This window comes from Lissotriton helveticus, chromosome 7 (assembly GCF_964261635.1).
Source record: "Lissotriton helveticus chromosome 7, aLisHel1.1, whole genome shotgun sequence".
Classification (NCBI taxonomy): Eukaryota; Metazoa; Chordata; class Amphibia; order Caudata; family Salamandridae; genus Lissotriton; species Lissotriton helveticus.
In genome coordinates, this window is record NC_136068.1 from 1638842576 (window position 1) to 1638862998 (window position 20423).

General features: G+C 43.4%; 1 protein-coding gene across 1 annotated transcript in view; it reads right to left on the bottom strand.

The window, feature by feature from the left end:
* LOC144770632 (dual specificity tyrosine-phosphorylation-regulated kinase 1B-like) overlaps positions 1-20423 on the bottom strand; it is a 431276-nt gene that overhangs the window by 145375 nt on the left and 265478 nt on the right. The window contains exons 4-6 of the mRNA XM_078655322.1: positions 11601-11789; positions 11227-11374; positions 8100-8386 (exon numbers count right to left, since the gene is read on the bottom strand). Of these exons, the coding sequence (XP_078511448.1) occupies positions 8100-8386; positions 11227-11374; positions 11601-11789 (624 nt within the window). The remainder of the gene's footprint in view (positions 1-8099; positions 8387-11226; positions 11375-11600; positions 11790-20423) is intronic.

Sequence of the window (20423 nt, forward strand, 5' to 3'; positions counted from 1 at the left end):
TACAGACTTAGTGAGGGTCTGCTTTGGCCTTCTTCCTCTCATCTTGGTCAAATAACGAAGGCATTTTATTTGACTCAACTCCTCAATTTTTTGTCAGAAAACAGAAAAGGACAGGGAGAGATGAAAGACATTGAATAAAGGTGTGGTCACTAAGTTTTGTAATTAATTTTGAGACAACAAAACCTTAAAAATAAAAAAAGCCAAGCACATGGCATCCGGGTCCTGTCAGTAGGAGCCGGAAAAAAGAACTGAAGCAACTGCCACTGCCTAAGCATGATGGGATATTGGTGGTTTCTAGGTTCTTAAAGGTGGAGCCTCAATTTTTTACCTTATAATGCCGCCTATGAGGCTCTCCATCATGACAAGTATTTACAATGCAATAGGTCCCGCATTTACGAGAGTTTAAGCAATTAATTATAATTGCAATAGATCAAACTCTTGTAAGTCCGAGACCTATTTCACTTCATAGAAGCAGTCGCCATTGTCCGGGGCTGCTTGAAAGTAAAAGTGAGCATGGCGAAGAAAGCACATCGTGCCTGCAGTAGGGAAACTCATTAAAGAAAATAGTGCTTACAGACAAAATAAGACATTCCGTGTTGCAACAGAAGTAAAAGTGCCAGTCGCCATGGGAGGTACAAATGCAGACCAGGCAGTACCAATGAGGGACTAACAAGCCTAATAACGACCTGGAAGCCAGCATTTACGCGGACAATGACACAAGCCAATTAAAAATATGGGCGTGGTGGGCAAGGATTCGAGGCCCATTCTCCGCTACTACATGCCTCGCAGCAGCGCATGCGCTGCCCAGGCTCGGCCTACAAAAGGGTTTGTGAGGGAGATTAATGCAGTTTGCTAAAACATCTTGAAATTGTAAACAAATACTTTAATCTGGACCTTTTTTTTACTACATGATAAAGAATTTGGCTATTGTCGCCTATGTTTATAAGCTGCCCAATTGGTCTCTAAGTGTCTTTGCAGGCCTTCTCGAAGAAAGGCGAAAGTCTACACTTGATAAGCTATATATTGAAGTGCTCCTGGGTCCCAGCACGTGGGCAGGACTATTGAGTGCTTCAGTCTATAAATGGAAATCCTCTACTAGCGACTTGTTACACTCTGTAACTGTAACGGCCACAAGCGTCTGGGGAGGAGAGAGGGCACAGGTGAATCTACAGCACTACATGCCACGAACAGATGCTTATAGGGTAAAAGTAATCCATTCAATGACATATGTGGCTGTAGATACACATGCTCTCCACAGACTTTAAAGCAGTCTCTCTAAAGAAGCGGAGGTAGCGTGTGAGTTGCAGTAGCTTTAAAACACTGCCTGCCCTACATTGGCTTGTTGGAGTGCTAACACATCTACACAGCAGTGTTAAGTAAATGCATGTGGTGTAGACCATATAGCTGCTTTACAAATTACAGCTATGGAAATATTTCACGAAAATGCCATGGTTGCTCCCTTTTTATTCAAGTACGCTTTGGGTGTTGTAGGTAAAGGTCTTTTTGCTTTAATATCTAAAGTTTGAATGGTAGTCTGTTAATAACTTTACTTCGGCCATTGCGGTCATAAAAGTATCACAAACAGACAATACAAACATGATAGGAAGATCGAATTTAAAATAATCCGTAGCAGCATGTAAATTTTTCTTTTTAGAGTCCAGACTTCCTAATGCACCTCGCCTTACCCTGTTGTACATGACATTTCTTGTCCTAGCGCATTAATTCTGGTAGACATTAAAGAGGCTTTCAATTCATTTTTTTTGATAATTCATCTTCAGGTCCTGCACATGAGTAACTTCAGCCCTAGATTCCTTTCCTACATGCAAGGTCCTATACCATTCTGAATGGGCCCAGTAACAACGGTATGCTCTCAGAATCCTTTCTTATAAGGAGGAGCACTGAACAGGAATGCCTTCTCTCATCACTGCAGGTCATCCTAGTCACTGAGCCCTTCTCGGAATAGATTAGAGGGAACAGCTGGTGTAGCGCTTCCAATGGGATGGAGGCATTGTCCACCACATCTTGCTGTAATCAAATGATTTGTTCCTCTTTCAGCCATACCCACATGAACAGGAAAAAGGTTGTTGGAGATGGTTTATTTTATGGAGGCAGCTTAGGGTTAACTGGGTAAGTCCATGATTGTTCAAGAAAAAGTCAGGTATTTGGCTTCCTGTTGGCAAACTAAGATGCAGGTCCAAGCCGACTATTTCAAGCATATCTGTGTTTGTATTGCAGCACACCCTTAGCTGTGATGAAATCTAAATATGATTCAAAAGGGGGTGGTGATGGACAGAGTATCTGAATTAAGCAGAACACTCCTACCCAGTCAAGAGATCAGGGCTTGATCCATCACCGTTTTTAGCTCACTGCACCATCCCAGTTCAGAACCTGGCTACATGCAAATTAGTCTGACCCTGGCCCAGTGCATCATGGGAACAGGGCAGACCAAACTACCAAGCCAATTCTTTACTGGAATCTAAATCTAAATATGGGCACTTTGACAGAAGAGATGGTGAGAGACTTCCAGAGATTGAAATCCCTTCAATCCTCGTATTTTGGAAGACCTGCATCGATTACACCACCAAGATTGCGATGCTCCCAACATAATTCCCCATATGACATCTCTGTATTTGTCTCTGCCCATGCCTACATACGGCACTTCATCTGGATTGGCCTACAGCCTAGAATTTCATATGACAAGCCTGTTCAAAAAGTCAATGACCGAGGGCTCAGCTTTCGAGACTTGCAGCCAGCAGTGACAACACAGCTCATTACGGCAACAGGACAAACCCAGCAATCCCCATGACATTGCCCCCAGTGTCCAAAAATCACACAAATGCTGACAAGCATTAAAAAGAATAGGCTGGAATAACAAGCGCAGACTGGAGACAGCACTCGGGCAAGATTCAGGAGTGTCTCAATGGGACTGACTGGCTTTAGAGAGTAGTATCACATTGATATCTCAAGGCTAGGACGCATGTGGGATGGATAGTATATGAAATTCTTTCAAGACTTTAAGGAGAAATAGGCCCTGCAGAACTCCCATTTCAATGTAAATCTGTTTAACATGCTGGGGTAACATCGTTTAAAACTGCATAACGTTCTCAAACTTAATCCATTCCTTGCAGAGGAATGGCTAAACCCAGATCATTGATTCCTGGTGCTAATTTTTTCAGCCCTACCCCACGGGGCAGTATCTCGCTCCCTGGAAGCACGACTTGGAGCCCCAAATGAGGACGAATAAGTTGTTGAATAACCTGAATACTAATTACAAGTGCAACACACCCTTTAAACAAACCTTGGTTGACCTTTGTTCTTCAACCAAAATTGGAGGAGTTGGGTGGTATCCGGTACTCCTGCAATCTAATCGGTCTGGGACTCCGCGTTTCAAAATAGGACATTGCAAAGTACAGGAGGGCAGCAGAAGTGCCACCAGTGGATGAGTGGATACGGGAAAGATGTTACAACCATGAAGAATCTGTATACAGGGCAACACAGTGCTCCAGAAAAACAGTAAAATATAGCAGCCATGATGAACACGTTTCTGAATGACCTAACAAGGGGAGGCAACAGCTATCCAGCTTCAATGACTCAGTTGGTAGATTCGAGTACGGTTTTCTTTTTTTTTTTTTTTTTTACACAATCCAGTCTCATCGTAACATAAAACATATACACTCAAATGAGTCTATAATAAACAAAACACCATCTAAAGAAAACTGCAACCCTAGTGGAGTTTATTTTTTGCCCGTGAGGCAAGCATTTTAGCTGTAATGAGAGCCTCTACCATTTTGGACAGTAAAGTCCATCTGTCAAGGGTTAACGTGCAAGGTCCTATATGCGGAGATTGTCAGAGAAGGTCAACAACTGAAGAGAAAAGGATGGTGCACGTGCAAACTTCGGTCAAGTAATGAGAACATCTGGCTCAGTCTGGGACATTCTAGAGTGTGTAAGCAGAGTGCAGTACTATTTTCTATAGGTCTTTGTGTATCAAAACAAAGGAACCAGAGGGACTGCATGAAGCAAATTTAGGATTCATTCCAGAGTCTCTCACTCAAATCAAGTAGTCATTGAAAACTATTAAGTAAAACATTTGCCAGTTCTTGTTCATGTGACTGGCAAACAGATCTAGGTCAGTTTTGCCCCACTGCTGAAAGACGCAATCTGACACACCTCGGAGTCCCCAAAAATGTTTGCAGCTCCCAGACTGCCTAGGTGGTCCACTCTTGAATTTCAAATTCCTGCTAAATGAGCTCCTGTCTGCATGAGCTTTAGAACCTTCAGCCAAACCTCAACAATAATTTAAACTACTATGGTCTCCATTCAAAATCTTAAAAGAACTGAGCAAGAAAGATGGAAAGGTGGACATAATAGACTGTAACACCTTCCAAAGCTATTTTCTAGAGAAAGTGACAGCTATTTTATCAGACATCGAGAAGAACGCTCTTAACATTTCTGGGATATCTCAGGTCCCCCGAGTCCCTCCACAATTTACTATTTCTAGGTTTCCAGCTATAGACGCCAAAATCCTGGCCAAGCTCATGGACACAACTAAGTCAGGTTCCCCTGCAGACCCCTGCTCTCCCGGAATTTTCTGCTTGGCGCTCCCCGTCCTAGAGGAGCATATTATCTGCCTCTTGAACAACTCCCTAGACACAGGTCTCCTACCAGTTAGCTTCAAGGAGGCTCGCGAAACCCCTGATAAAGAAGCCAGGGGCGGACCCGGCCTGTTTGAAGAACTATAGGCCAATATCCCAGCTGCCTTTTCTGTCCAAAATTTTGGAACAACATGTGCAGAAATCCCTGTCTTCGTTCCTGGAGTCACACCATCTTCTCCAGGAGCGCCAAGCGGGGTTCCGGGCACATCACAGTACCGAGTTAGTAATGCTCTCGGTGCTGGATGAACTTAGATGCATGGCTGACAGTAAAAAACCAAGTGCATGGCTGACAGTAAAAAACCAAGTGCCCTGATACTTTTAGATCTTTCAGCGGCATTTGATACTGTCAGCCATGCTCTACTTTTGGACAGACTGGCCGCATGTGGGATAGAGGACCTGGCCTTTCAATGGCTAAAATCTTTTTTATCAGGGAGGACCCAGAGAATTCAATTAAGGGATGAGATATCGGAAGTGGGTGTCCTTGAGTGTTGAGTCCCGCAGGGATCGGCACTATCACCACTCTTATTTAATCTCTACATGCAACCATTGATAGACTCCCTGGCAAACATGGGCTGTAGGATTTTTAACTATGCTGACGATACTCAGCTGCTGCTGAGTATAGATAATACGATCTCGGCTCAGGACCAGGCCCAGAGTATATTGAGGTTTACGTAAGTTGGATGACAGCAAACTCACTGAAAATAAACCCTGAAACAACCGAGGTTTTGGTGGTCTCAACCGCTAGTTCGCCTTGGGGCGATTTGTTCTGGCCCGAAAAACTTGGTCCTACTCCAAATCCGTGCCCTAATGTAAAGAGCCTCGGTATAAAAATTGACCACGAACTGACGATGAATAGCCAAGTATCCTCTGTTGTCGGAACCTGTATTAATCTAATCAGGCAATTGCGCAAATTAGTCCCCCTGCTCTCCTTGAATATGCTTCGAACCATTGTCTCGGCAACTATAATCTCAAGGATTGATTATGGAAACGCATTATATTTAGGTCTGCCAAAAAACTTGATCAACCACCTACAAGTTGTCTTGAACGACGCAGCACGGTTAATCTTTAGACTACCAAGACAGACCCATGCTTCCCCACTGCTACGGAGACTACACTGGCTCCCTTTAAAGCAAATGGTGGAATTCAAGAGTGTATGCATCGCCCATAAGGCAATCTATGGGAATGCGCCTGTTTACATAAAGGAACGACTTAACATCTATAAACCTAATCGAGCACTGAGATCCTCTAACGCCCAATTGCTGTCATGCCCGCGTTTTAAACTGGCAACAAAGGGTGGGAGATCCTTCTCTATCCAACTACCACAGATGTGGAATAAACTGCCAGAGATTCTTCGTAGAGAAGTTAACTTGCTTCCCTTTAGGAAATCCTTGAAAACATTCTTATTTAGGGAATCTTTTTGTTCCATTTGAGACGGTGTTTTGCCGGTACTTTTCTGTATATATACTTACTTGTTGTTGCTGAATTTTTGTCAAAAGCGCCCAGAGACCTGCCGGTGATTCGGCGCTATACAAAACCAAGTTAACAATAACAATGACGAGACATGAAAATAGTCCTTACAGAACACTGCCAGCTGAAATCTTTTGGATGCCCTTTCAACTAATGAATGAAATTCTTTGAGGTCATCAGGTAGCAAGTCCGATGGGTGGTGGAGTGTGATGGTGGGTAAAGGACTTTACTCCTAGAAGGGTTATCATTTGGGATTTCATTCTTCTTCCTTATCCTCTATGGTATATTAAATCTGAAAGCTCCCCTTCATTTCCAATTTTTTAAAGTTAGTGGAGGGGTAGCTCAATATTGACTCGCCCCAAATAAAAAGTTTGTCCTTGGTCAAGGACTTTTGCTGCTACATTAGCAGGCAATCCACAGGGCAGTTTAGGGTCTTTGAAGAGAGTTTCCTGCATATTTTGCGAGCACTAGCTGAAAGGTTAAAGAACAGGTGACAATAACCACAATTTTTGAGGTCAAAGTATAAAGGCACAGTTTTCCAAACGAGCTGCAAGATCTGAAGAGGCCTTTTGTGAAGTCAGACATTTTTAATTAATTTTTTTGTGAGACAATCTACTGAGAGAACCCTGCCAACTGGGTTGAAAGGACCAAAGTAAAGTAACAAATTGAAATGTAGAAAACTTATCAAAGAAAAGATAACAGAGCTCAGAGGGGCTTCATTCACAGGTGAAACGTAGACTAAATTGGCTCTTTGGGGGGGATGGCGATCAGCGTATTCACCTCACATGTTTGGGTTGCTTCCAAGGAGGTGATCATGATACTAAAATGGCAACTCTATGGCTGTGAATGATTCAAGCATGTGAATTTATAAAAACCAATGAAGGAGAAAGGTTTGTAGAACAGTAGTAGAGAATACAACAAAGTAGCATGTCGGTGCGCTACCTCTTTTGGAGGGAAAGCAATAAAGTTTGTTGGGCAGAGGAAGGGCAAGGAGACAGATAGGATACCATTAGAAAATTAAATGGAAGGTATTCCTCGAAACATACAGTATGAATTTTACAACAAGCAGCTACACAAAAATTTAGCAGGTACAGAATGAAGGGAGAGGGAAAGGAAAGGTGTTAATAAGGTCTGAAGACACAAGGGAAGAAAACAAGGAATCCAACACATGGATGTACAGCGGAAGGTGCCAACAAACGCCCTAGAAGGGGTCGTGGAGATAGGATGAGGCATGAGAAATGAGAGCAAAAGAATAGGACAGTGAAAGCAACAAATGGGGGTCATGAGGGTCAACCTACTAACGAGAAACAAACAAAAATAAATTGCCTCAGAGCACGCTATCTTACAAAGGGATTGTTAAGGAGCGTTAATATTTGCTGCAATAAAAGGACTCCTAGATGTGGAGAAAATGTGTGACTTTTTCAAGATTTCATGAATACCTTGCACATTCAAGGATGTTTAAGACTATAATTTCTAGGAGAACTCGCCACCACAAAACGAATGCTTGGAGCATTTCAAATTGTAGAACTTCTGGGTCCTTAAGTTCCCCTTAGGAACATAAAAATCCACCTTGCCAGATTCTGTGGAACCAAAACTGGGATTTTATGACAACGGTGGTATTTTTACATACTTACATTTAACTTAAACACAGAAAATGCTTTCCGAATTAGGCTCACTGTTGATATATGATGATGAAACAATTAAATTGCTAAGAATTTGCAGATATTTCCTATAACCACTTATTTCTGTAGACTATGTATAATGCAGTAATAATGCAGGCATGCTCTTGCGGTTTAACAGCTGCTTATATTACAAGTTAGGGCATGTTTTTTTAAAACTTGAGTTGCACATAAAGAAAAATACTGCTCCAAGATTCCTAAGCATGTATTTTATCACACAAAATGTCATTGTCAATCCAGCATTTGCTTCCTAACTTGGAATCAATCTTCTGTTTTGTAAAACAAGGCTAGTACATACCCTTTGCCCCAGCTGGCAGGAACTACCAAAGTCCACAATTTTTATGGCACTACGTTTGGGGTTACAAAGTAAAATGTTCTCAGGTTTCAGGTCACAATGGATGATGCTGAGTTCAGGAGTGGCCAGAAATAGGAGAGCAGTGCAGAGTTGCTGGGCAAACTTGCGTGTGAGATTTAAAGATACACCACGGAAGTTGGTGTTACGAAGAAGGTCATATAAATTGTAGGAGAGAAGTTCAAACACCAGACAGAGATGATTTCTGAACATAAAGTGGCGTTTCAAATGCACTGCAAAAGAAACAAAACAGAATTTTAAGAAAGGTAAAACGGTACTTTCATTATCAAAGTTATTGTTGCTACACACATACATATATGTATTACAATCCACAAGTACTGCAACAAAAATAAGAAGAAAAAACACCATAAATATGGCTATGCCCAACAAATGAAATTACCTAAACAGAACAGGTAAAAGTAACCTGTAAATGTCTGACAGGTTCTCTTGTGTATGACAGTCACCCATCAGAGCTTGCAAACAAAATCAAGTTCCCTGTAGACAAATTTCCCCTCAGCAACAACATTGCAAAGCAAAATACCACAAAGGACAGAAAGGCCTTTTATCAGTGTGGCAAACTCACTCTTTCATTCACTTTCAGATGGAATTGAAGACTCATCTCTTCAAATATTACCTTATCCTGGTCTAAATTTCACTGGATTCTGGACCCTCAGAAAAAAATAACTTAAACCTTGCACTACTAATTCTGTGCCCCTATATATACACCTCTGTATCCCCTGGTCTGCTCTTAATTTTGTGCATCGCTGCTTTGAAAGAAAAGGTACATAGCTGAATGCCTGTTTCTGCTTCGTAGATATCTTAATTGAGTCAAACACTAGAATATTCTCCTGACGCATTTTGGGGAACTCCTTTGTACATAGATTTCATCCATGATAACAGCAGCATCAGTTTATAAGACTATCAATGAAGATCCTACGATGCAGAACTTAATATGTACTGCAGTATACATAACAAGCACTAGCCAAGCCAACAGGTCTCACTTGTTGTACTCTAAGTTTGTGAATAGCCATGCTGTACAGTATCCAGGATACTGTGCAGCATGGCCAAAAAGAGAAGGGGGGGGGGATTCTATGATGTGGGTTTTTTTTTTTTAGTCGCACTAAGATGGTGTCCTGACTGCCCTGTGTGCTGAGATCTAGAGATGGTGAGCTTGTGGGTACTGTCGTGATTGCTTTATTAATGTGGCAGTTGGTTTTGAAGATGGTGTTCCATAAGTATGGGAATGGTGTGATCTTTCTTCAGGCCCTCAATGAGACTTGCTGTGGTGCGTAGGAGGAATATAGGGACGGCCAGTGAGAAGTCTGGGAGGCTATGGAGAAGGGCATTACTACATCCAGATGTGAGAGTACAAGGACTTAAATAGTATTTCTGAAGTCACTTTCTGGGAAAAAATGCTTTGACTTTCTTTAGACGAGAGCTGGTACCAAGGAGTCTTTTTTACTCAGTGCATTCCTTGATGGTGAGGTTGGTCTCCGGAGCGCATCAAAGTGGCCTGTCATTAAGTAAAAGTTGAAGTTTGAAGCGGTCAACGTTCAGATCACTGAAGACTGCTTTGTACTCTATCTTGTTCCAAGATTCCCAGGCTGCCCTTGGGTTATCATCAATATTATCCCACTGTGAAAGTGGGAGTAAAGTGTAGATCGTTAAAAATATGTATAAAGAGGTTTTTCTACCTGGCATCAAGATCCTGGAGCCTCTGATCTGGACCTTCAATTCCTCGGATCCAGCAGCCGACGAGGAGTTTGGCATCCTAGGAACTTTCACCATCAGAAATCTTCAGTGGTGGCTTTGATGGTGCATTTGGCATCATCCTGTAGTGCAGGCGGGAATGCTTACTACTCTTTGGGTCTTTAAGGCTCGATGGCGGGGAAGGGGTGCGGTTGGGACTTTATGCCCTTGGTTGTGGCCTTGGTTGACTTTAAAGCCTTGTCCAGGAGTCAGTCAAAGCCCGAAGGCAGCGGGCATGCGGGGCAGCCTTTTATGCCCAGATTGGGACTCCAAGCCAAACCCAGTGGAAGAAGTGCTCTGTATTTGTGTGGGACAATTTGTGCTTGGAGGCATCGGTCTAAGGGACAGATGGTGCACTTGCAGACCTAAGTGTGGTCTTCATACAAGGGCCGGTGCTCTTCAGTGCTGTACTGACATCTTGTACCTCCTCTTGGTCTGATAGACTCAAAGAGCCCAATGCGGGACTGAGCCGCCTGCATTGCTGGAATCCAGGATAAACTGGCCTCTTCACTTTCCTCGACACCAAACCGATCTTCTTCCCTGAATAGATTCGGAGTTTCGAGTAGGTCTGCTGGTGAATCTTAAGCTGAGCCTAGCACCTTTCCCTTTAATACCTTAGGGTTTTCTTCTAACGGAAGGGGAGGCAGAACTTACAGGAGGTGGGCTCATCGTTGGAGGAAAAACAAGTTGTAGACGTCACGATCTCACCACGGATACTTAAAACTGCACTGGGGGCAATGTTAGAAGGGCATCCATTACATCAGCCCCTTACAGTCTGCATTCTCTGGTGTTGAGGGCCGATGAAGAGCAAATGGTCCCCAAAGGGCGCATGAAGGCCGCAGGCCTCTGGGGCATGGAAAGTTGGCTGACAATGTCTTTGGAGATTATGTGAGAAGTGCGAAGGGTTGTCAAGAAGACAACTGGTTATCCCAAAGAGTCTGCATCAAAACTAATCACGGGGGCCTAAAATACTTTAAGGATTTGGAGTATTCAGAACAATGTCTGTTAACATCCAAACCCGATAGCGGGAAAAAACAATTGAGTGTGTACCATGCACATTCCCCAATGTGGGAGGAGTTGCATTATCTGGTGCCTCAAAAGACCTTCAAGAAGAAAGACAACATGCAAACTACAAGGCAGGTGTATGCAGAGCCTGTGTACCAATAGCCACGCAAGGTAGAAACATTTAATTTATTACGGTTTGATGTCAAGTGTCTCCTCTTCCTTTGATACAATTAATAAGATGAATCAGTAATAGATTTACCAGTTTAAAGAGCATCATACCAAGTAACATATGCTGTTAAGTGAATACATATGTGCTTACCTATGTAATACTTCATTTCAGTATCATGTTTGTTCATAAGCTCAAGTAGCCGCAGTTCAATTTGGGCTTGGTTCAAAAACGCTTTCTTGTTCTTAATGATTTTAATAGCCACCCATTCCTGATCATGGTGATCGTATGCCTTCACTACCTGAAAAGGGATGGAAACATGCCATATCAACACTAAATATTTGTTAAGCAATAATCAGTGCTTCTGGATATACCACAGACGTACAACCAGAATACAGTGCTCAGAATATACATAAGTAGTACCAGAAAAAAGCACACTGTAAATACCAGCAAAGGATCAGCAAAACAAACTTAAGTATCTACAGTGTTTAGAACCAAGATGATAAAATCAAGTCTGCATATATTACCTGTCCAAATGAACCCTTTCCGATAAGAGAGTCAATTTCATATCGGTCCATCCACTTCTCCCCATTCTTCACAATATAATCATAGTTGTCATCATCGTATCCATCGTTGTAGACCTTTCGCTCTTTTTTCGTGTTGGAGTCCTCAGGTGGGACTTGTTGAGCTCGACGCTTCTTCTTAGCATAGTATACCTGGCATTACAGACAAATTATTATTTTACTATTGACATCACAACTATTTGCACATTATTATTATTAAAACCATTTATTAAGCACCTGGTTACCCAAAAACAGTGTCCCCGCGCTGAATACTGCAAAAAAAGCTTAGAGGACAAGACAGAAGTGAATCATTAGGGAGCAGAAACGGAGAAAAGGTTATGCCTGGGGAAAGAGAAAAGTTTTAAGTTTTCTTCGGAACATACTTTCGGAGGGCTCCATCCGGAGGCCGAGCGGGAGATCGTTCCAGCATTTGGCAGCTAGAAATCTGAACGAGCGTCCGCCCATCCTGGCTCTGGTGATTTTGGGAAGTTTAAACATCATCGTGCCGGCTGATCTCAAGTCTCTAGTGGGGCGGTGTATCGTAAGAAGATTTTGAATATAAGCCGGGCCTATGCCCTGAGCGATACGATGAGCGAAGCAGAGGGACTTAAATTTAATACGCTCTTATAGGTAGCCAATGGAGTTTGGACAGAGCGGATTTCCCTGATGCTCTACGGGGAAGTTTGAGTACTAGGCGAGCTGCGGCATTCTGAGCGCACTGGAGTTGGTATAATCCTTTTTGGCTCAAACCTAGAAGCAAGGCATTCCCGTAATCAAGGTGGGGGGGTTACCAGGGCATGGACTATAGTCCTTCTAGAGTCGATGGGTAGGAGGTCTAGAATCTTACGGAGAGCCTTCAGTATACTGAAGAACCTGGCTGTTACTTTGTTCACATGGGTTTTGTAGGAAAGATCAGAGTCTAGTGTTATTCCCAGATTACGCACCGACTCCACAGGACAGGGGGGACTGCCCAGTTCCATAGGCCACCACATATGCGACCATGCTGAAGCTGATTTACCTACTACCAGCAACTCGGTTTTATCGCCATTAAGGCGTAGACAGTTGCGGTTCATCCAGGCTGCTACCGATGAAAGGCAGCTCGAGAAGTTGATGGCATCTTCTCTGCGCTCGGGCGTGAGCTTAAGCAGCAGTTGTGTGTCATCGGCGTAACTGACAATGCCCACCCCAAAATTCTCGACTATGCAGGCCAGGGGTGCCATATAGATATTAAACAAAGTAGGGCTCAGGCTCGAGCCCTGTGGAACCCCATGGCCTACATTTCTGCGAGAAGATTTGAAGGGGGGGCAGTGCATCTGGAAGCTCCTGTTAGTCAAAAAGGACTCTAACCAGGCTAGGGCCCGTCCCTTTACTCCCATTTTAGACAGCCGAGACAGCAGCGTTGAGTGCAGCACGGTGTCAAAAGCTGCACTAAGATCTAATAAAACCAACGCTGCTGTCTCTCCATCCTCCACTCTGCTCCTCAAGCCCTCGGTGGAGAAAAGTAGGGCTGTTTCTGTGGAGTGTCCCGCTCTGAAGCCCGATTGAGTGGGATGCAAGAGAGAATGTTCCTCCAAGTAGCTCATGAGCTGCTTATTCACCACCTTTTCCACGATTTTAGCGCAGAAGGGGAGGAGGGAGATGGGGCGGAGGTTCTGAAACTGGGAAATGTGGATGTTTTTTTTTTTAGGGGATTACCTGAGCAGTTTTCCACGCATCCAGTACCTGACATTCTTGGAAGGAGAGCGACACAATAGAACTAATCTGATCTATTATTGTGGTCTCCAATACTCCTTTAAAGTGGGCTGGGGGACAGACATCGCTGGGTGAGCCAGATTGAATGCTGTTGGCAATGCTTAGTAGATCTTGTTTCTCAGGTGTTACAAAGCAGGAGAGACAGGAGGTCTCCGTGTGGGTGTTTTTAGCTTCTGTGTGTTTAAACGGCCGGATTTCATCCTTCGTAAAGGTGGCGTGGATCTTATCAATCTTACCTATAAAAAAGTCTGCAATAGAGTCGCACAGCTCTTTCGAATAGGTATCTTGGGCGTCCAGCCTGGTAGGGACCGTAAGCTCTCTGTAGATGGTAAAAAGCTCTCTGGTGCGGTTGTTAGCTGTATCAAATATGTTTTTGAGGTAGCAGCTTTTTTCTGCTCTCAACAGTTTCTTATATGTATTAAGTTCTCTTTTGTAGTGCAGTTTATCCTCAGGGTTGTACTGTATTCTCCACCTCCGTTCTAAGTTTTTACATCTGGTTCTGGCGTGTTTGAGTGTTTCCGAGAACCAGGGGGCTGTTTTCGATTGCCTAGCAGGGGGCTTGGATGTCCACGGGGCTATTTCATCGAGTGCAGTGGTCACCCGTGTTTCATATTTATTCCAGGCCTCCTCCAAAGAGTTGCTTTGGGAAGGGGGATTTTTTTTAAGTGCACATCTGAAAGCTTCTTGGTTAAAATTCCTCCATTTTCTCCGTTTCAGGGGAGGAGGTTTTGAAAGTATATTATCTAGAAGAGTTTTATCTACTGTGAACGGGATGATAAAATGATCTGACCAAATTATTCTAACCGGAGTAGAGACATCAATGCCCTCCCAGTTGGCAAATCATTGGGGTCCAGGAGATGGCCATGTTGATGAGATGGGGCAGTAGATTTAAGGTTGAGGCCCAGAGATGTTAATACAGCAGCCACATCCTGTGCTTCCCTGCACTCCGTGTCATCAAAATGGAGATTCAGGTCGCCTAAAATAATGAATTTTTTATAGCGGAGAGCCGGTTGGGTAATGTACTCTAAAAGCTGGTTGCCAAACTGTCCCGGCGGCCGGTACACCAACAGCCCATGGATGACATTTCTCGGCCCTATTTTAATAGTGAATAAGCCACTTTCGCTGTTGGGTAAAGTGGTCTTCACTAAGGTGCATTCTAGCTCAGATTTATAAATGAGGGCTAACCCCCCCCCCCCTCTTTGTTTATGTCTGTCTAGATGAAGTAGACAGTACCCGGGAGGAGTTGCCTCAAGTGCTTCAGGAGACGAGTCTTCGTCCATCCACGTCTCGGTGAGAAAAAGCACAGCAGGGTTCTTAGTGACTAATAGATCGTGTATTTCAAGCTTATGTTTTTTCAACGACCTACAGTTTAATAATATCATATTGGCTCTAGGTATATCATGTATAATCATCCTAGGGGGTGGGAGAGTCTGCTTACATGTGCCGCATACCAGGGATAGTATGTCAGCTTGATAAGAGTGGGCACAGCTAATTATCACACTTGGGCGCAGTAGCAGCAACTCCTGTTGAGTATAGGGTAAATTGAGCCTAGACGGTACCAACCTATCAGGTGGACTCGCCCCGCGCCCCGGTCTGTCGCGGACGGGCTGGACTCTGGCTTGACTCCGGCGCGAATCCGGCGCGCCCGCTGAACGCGTCCGCTGCGCGGAGCCATAGCCGTTTAATTTTATACTGGTGGCTCAGTCCAACAAGGGAGGGAAGCCCTACCCAAGATGGCCGCCGCCGTCACTCCGCCCGAGTCCCGGGTAGACCAGCCCTAATATCGGCCGGACACTCTGGGGGGAGGCAGCGCTGAATTAAGTAAGTGCAAATAGTATTTTTTAAAAACACAATTAAAACAATGCCTTCACCCTAAAATCGGTGAGGCGTCAAGTGTCGCGCTAAATCGGCGCGCTGGTGCTGGGGGGGGGAAGAGGACACACTGGCCAAGTGCACACAAATATTAAAATTCCGGTAACAGACCAAATGAGTAACCGCCCGGCTCAAGCCTCAGGCGTTAAGTGCAATATTCATATATATTGCTGCACCATCACCATAAACCTTCTCAACCTGAAGGTGATGTGAAACCTCTCAGAAGAGTTCATGTCTAGTTTTTTGGATGCATCTAGCAAAAGTAAGTATTGCATTCCATTATTCTGCTAGTTCCTGTCATACAAGACATACAAGACACCCGCAAGCACAGAGATTCTACTATACGTATATATAGTATGGATTATGAAATTTCAGTCCATAGCAAACGTTTTAAATGAACTGAACGAGAGTTGTGAATAAAGGCCGCACTATGTAAAAAGTGGTTCAGACAGCCTACGGTGGCTTTTTTTTTTGTGCCCATCTTCAATATGAGGCTGTAAGACAATCTCTTTCATTAGAGAGTAGGAACAGTTTACACACACCCTCTGATACCATACAGATGATACCATACAGATGATACCATACAGATGATACCATACAGATGATACCATACAGATGAATTTCCAAGGATATTCAGCATACAAAGTCATATAATTTTATCAATATAAGGAAGATCACCATTTAACACTGATTTGAACATGATCTCCGTCACATTGTTCTTCCAGACCGAGGTCACCATTTCGTAAGCCTTACCCTTCCATTGTTCATTCTGCAAATGAGACCTCAAACATACCCAAGTAGAGGGCAGTGTGAAGCAATCCAACAATGTTTTTTCCCAAAAGAAAACAAACAAATCTTCGTAAGGATTGGTTTCATTCTGTGGACTGGTTTCAGAGTAAAACCAAAGCAGATCCAAATGACCCAGAATATACCTAAAACTATAATGCACAAACAAATGATTTGTTTCTGTAATAGTACCCATTCAAAATATCAATCCGCAGTCCGGTTGGAAGACTGAACCCTGAGGGGAAGGCCTGCTACCACTTTGATTTGTTACAGTAATTGATAAGGTGGTCTTCAAATAAAACGTACATAAAACATGGTTTTTGTCTTATCTAATACAGTAGACTCACAACCACCTCTTCCAAGTTATCAAACTGATGTTTGATTGGCCCTAAATACTCAATTATATTTAATTGCAACCATGGCACGTTAAGGTTTTCTCCAACAGAATAGTTCAGTAGGAAGGATCATCTGCATCCAATATAATGTTCAGGATGCGTAGGAACAAATGACGTGTTCATCACTTACACCGTACAATGAGGGAAGTTGTTCCGCTACAAACTTTACGTATGAATGCATTCCATCAACATGCACCTCAATATTCATGCAGCATTGATTTGTGAATGCATGCAAGGATATTTAGTGGTGAATGGGTCTCGGTAAAAACACCGGAGGATTCTTTTGTTTGGTCGAAAGAGTCAAGAGTCTAAACAGGTTTGTCCACATTATATATAAGGCACTAGTTGATGTGTACCACACATTACATAGTATCTTCTGCCCTCTCAGTCCTGTGAGCCTTTCATCTACAACACAGACCACCACCTCCAACTAAAAGATGCAACCAGAAACTGTGCAGGAGGTAAGCTGTTCAATGGAATATTATCGTTTAAATATGTAAAATCATATACATTCTATGAGTTTCATTATTTCCATCTAGTGCAATGGATAATTATTGCCAAAACGGGCACTAGGCTGGATAAAGAGTGTCTTCCGGCCCCAGACCTTTGCCACGTACATAGCAAAGACATAGGAGTCGAAGACTGGTCAGAACACCAGGGGAAAGAGTGTAAACCTAAATAGTTTGGTGCAGAGTGGCATAAACTCCGTTATTAACAGCCATGATGGGGCACTTGTGACACAGTGAACACATCAGCAGAGCGCAAGTGATAGAGCTTGGGAGGCTGTGTATGAAAAGCACACAGCAGAACACTTTTGGTCTAAAAGATTGCTGTGCCCCTTGACCTTTTATAGCTCAAAACAGCAACAGGCTTACAGCTTGAAAGAGAAAAAGGATAACTATGAGCGAGTATAGTTATCAGTTGGAAGGAACAAGCAGAATACACTTAAAGCAAACCATCGATTTTATTAAACCAGCAGAAGGTGGCTATCTTGATAGAAATGTGCATTGTAGGCCACTCTACACAGCAACAGTACACGTCACCATATCTGCCAGTAATACCAATGTAATCGTTTGCTCCAAGAGTAGCAATATATTTTAACTAAATTAAGAGCGAGAAAAAATAAAACCTGCAATTAGAGGAGAAATATTTTCTTGTTTCCAACAACATAATTAGTATTTTCCCTTGACTTAATTTCTTGAATCATTCCCATTCATCATGTTGTGACTAGTGGTAACATAATGAGAAAGTGTTACTTACTCTGTAAGTATAGGTTTGTAGGTTGTAGTGCTGCTCTGCACACCACTGCGGTCTAGTGTCGGGGGCACCTGATTTCAAGTTGGTTTTATCCAAATACATTTCGGTCTCTGGATATTTCGTGACTCCTCCCTCAAACTCACAATGAACGAGGACAAAGACTCTACCTCGGAGAGCGTTGTGCCTCTCAAAGAGTGAATGTGATAAGTGGAGTAATGCATAGCTGAACAGTTAACTGTGTACAGATGCATTGTGAATGAATATATAATGTGAAAGAAAATCTGTAGCATGAGCTTGCATCCGGGGAGGCGAGAGCGTGGATACGAGTACTGCTAGATAAGGAACATTTTCTGTGTTTAGCATAAGCTGCTGTAAATTCTATGTTCTACGCAGACTACAAAGCAGCACACTCATGCTAACATGGTGGCTAGCAAGCAGATGTTTGAAGGAATAGGTTACCTATCCTGTAAGCATTTATTCGTAGTGTGTAATGCCGTAGAATGATATGCTTAGCACACTCCTGTCATCCAGTATTGGGCTCGGAAGTTTGCAACTTGTTTTTCTTCGAAGAAGTCTTCCGATTTATAAGGTACTGTGATTCCTCCTATAGTCTGTAATGTGCATGATCGGCTCCCTTATTAGATTGTTTGTGTAGAAGGTTCATTTCCTTTTGAGTGCCCTGCAGACATTGCAGGTCAGTATCACTCTTGATTGGCCAATCATCTGGATGTGGGAACAATTGTGTGGCCACCCTCCCCTTCCTGAGATGAGCTGCTATCACTCCGAGGCATTTTTTGAATACTCTTGGTGCAGTAGTTACTCCGAATGGCAACACCTTCAAATAATAGTGCTGTCAATTCACTAGAAAAGGGAGATAGCCGTGAAGTGCTAGTTGTATTGGAATGTGGAAGTAGGCGGCTATGAGGTCCATGGCTGTCATGCGATCTCCTTTCTGTAGCAATGGTATTGTTTCCTGTAGTGTTACTATATGAAGATGTGTTGTGATAGGATGTATTTGTTGAGTGGCCTGAGGTCCCACCCTTTTTTGGAATAAGAAAGCAGAAGGAGTACACCCAGTGTCCTTGGTGTGGTTTTCGGACATGTTCTTTTGCCCCTTTTGGAAGCAGAACTCGGACCTTCTCTTTTAGGAGTGTGAGGTGTTCTGGTAACATTTTGTGTTGTGGTGGTATTCTGAGTGGGGTAGCTGTAAGTTCTGTGCAGTAGCCATCCTTTATGATGGAAAGGACCCACTAATCTGCTGTAATTTGTGCCCAGTGTATGTGTTCTTGCTAGAGCCATCCCCCTACTGGTTGTAAATGTTGAGGGGGAGGCTTAGTGGGTCACTGTTTAGTGGGAGTAGTGACTTTAGAGGCGGATCCCCGACCACGTTCTCAATCCTTCTTGTAATGTGATCTATACTATGCCCCTCTGGTGTATTGTGACAGACGGGAACCTTGCTGCTTTTGCGCACTGCCTGTTTTTGTAGAGGTGCTAGTTCTTGATTCTCCTCTATATTGTCCTCTCCGAAAGGAGCGTCTTTGTTGAAACGTGTATAGTGCTTTGGCGGGGTTGGTGTCAATTTTTTCCAATATTTAATCTGTGGTCCGAACTGTTCACCATAGATAAAGTAGATGTTGTTGGACATCAGGCTTAAAACCAGAGACTCCAGTCATGCGTCGCTTCTGATTAAATGCTTGTATTCACCTCCCTTGCACAAGTTGAATCTAGTGCACATTGTTTGGCAGCATTGGAAATAATCTTGTCTTCCTCTTAATCCGTTGGCTGCTTCTGCTTTTTTGCGGCAGTTTTAAAAAACGGGCGCGGTCGCGTCGGCCATTGGCCCACGGCAGCACCAGCGAGGTCGTGCTGCCGTCGGGCCGACGGCAGCAGCCAACTGGTTAACCAAGTCATTCTTTGTCTGTACTGCTATCGGAGATTCTGGAGAAGCTCTTGCATTTCATTCCATTAGGCTCTATTGCATCAGGAGAGTAAGAATAATGAATAGGGTATAACAAAATGGTTGGCTGCTTGCGCAGCTAAGTTTTCCTGCTGAATCATACTTTTTGCTCTCTATCAGTTGGGGCAGCAACCCCAGTGCACTGAGAATTGGCCCTTTTTCTGGCAGTGTGAACCACTTAAGAATCCAAGGGACCTCATGTGAAAAATCACTACATCAAACCGCTAAATTGATTTGAGGTTTGGATGTCTTACTCATCCCTCTTGCCTTGTTAGAAGATCTGTTCTGATGGGCAGCTTTTTGTGTGGGTAGATCGGCAGTTCAAGAAACACTGAGAAACAGGGCTGTATTCCCCATGATGGTGCTAATAAAATGTGTTAAGGACGTCTGTGTTCGCTTACTGCATAGGGGATCAGAAGCAGTGCAGAGGCGATCAGACGCATAGGGTACCAGAGAAGGCAATTCTGGGTAACTGGAGGTAATGCATGGGCATTTTACGTTTTCTGTGGTAGTGAACAGATGGTAATGATCACCTGCATGTGTGGGTCTAGAAATGGCTTGTCCATTGAAAAATGTTGTAACGTCATGCATGACTGTGCTTCTGGGCTAGAAGTCGAGGGTTGACATGTATGGACCTGTGCAAAGCAGGAGAAAGACGTCCTTTAGGACCGTCATTTTTAAAAAGCTCCAACTAGTTGTATATGCCACTCTGTAGCTGCCCCAACAGCAATATGCTTTTCAGATCAATATTCTGGCTCTCCTTTTCGA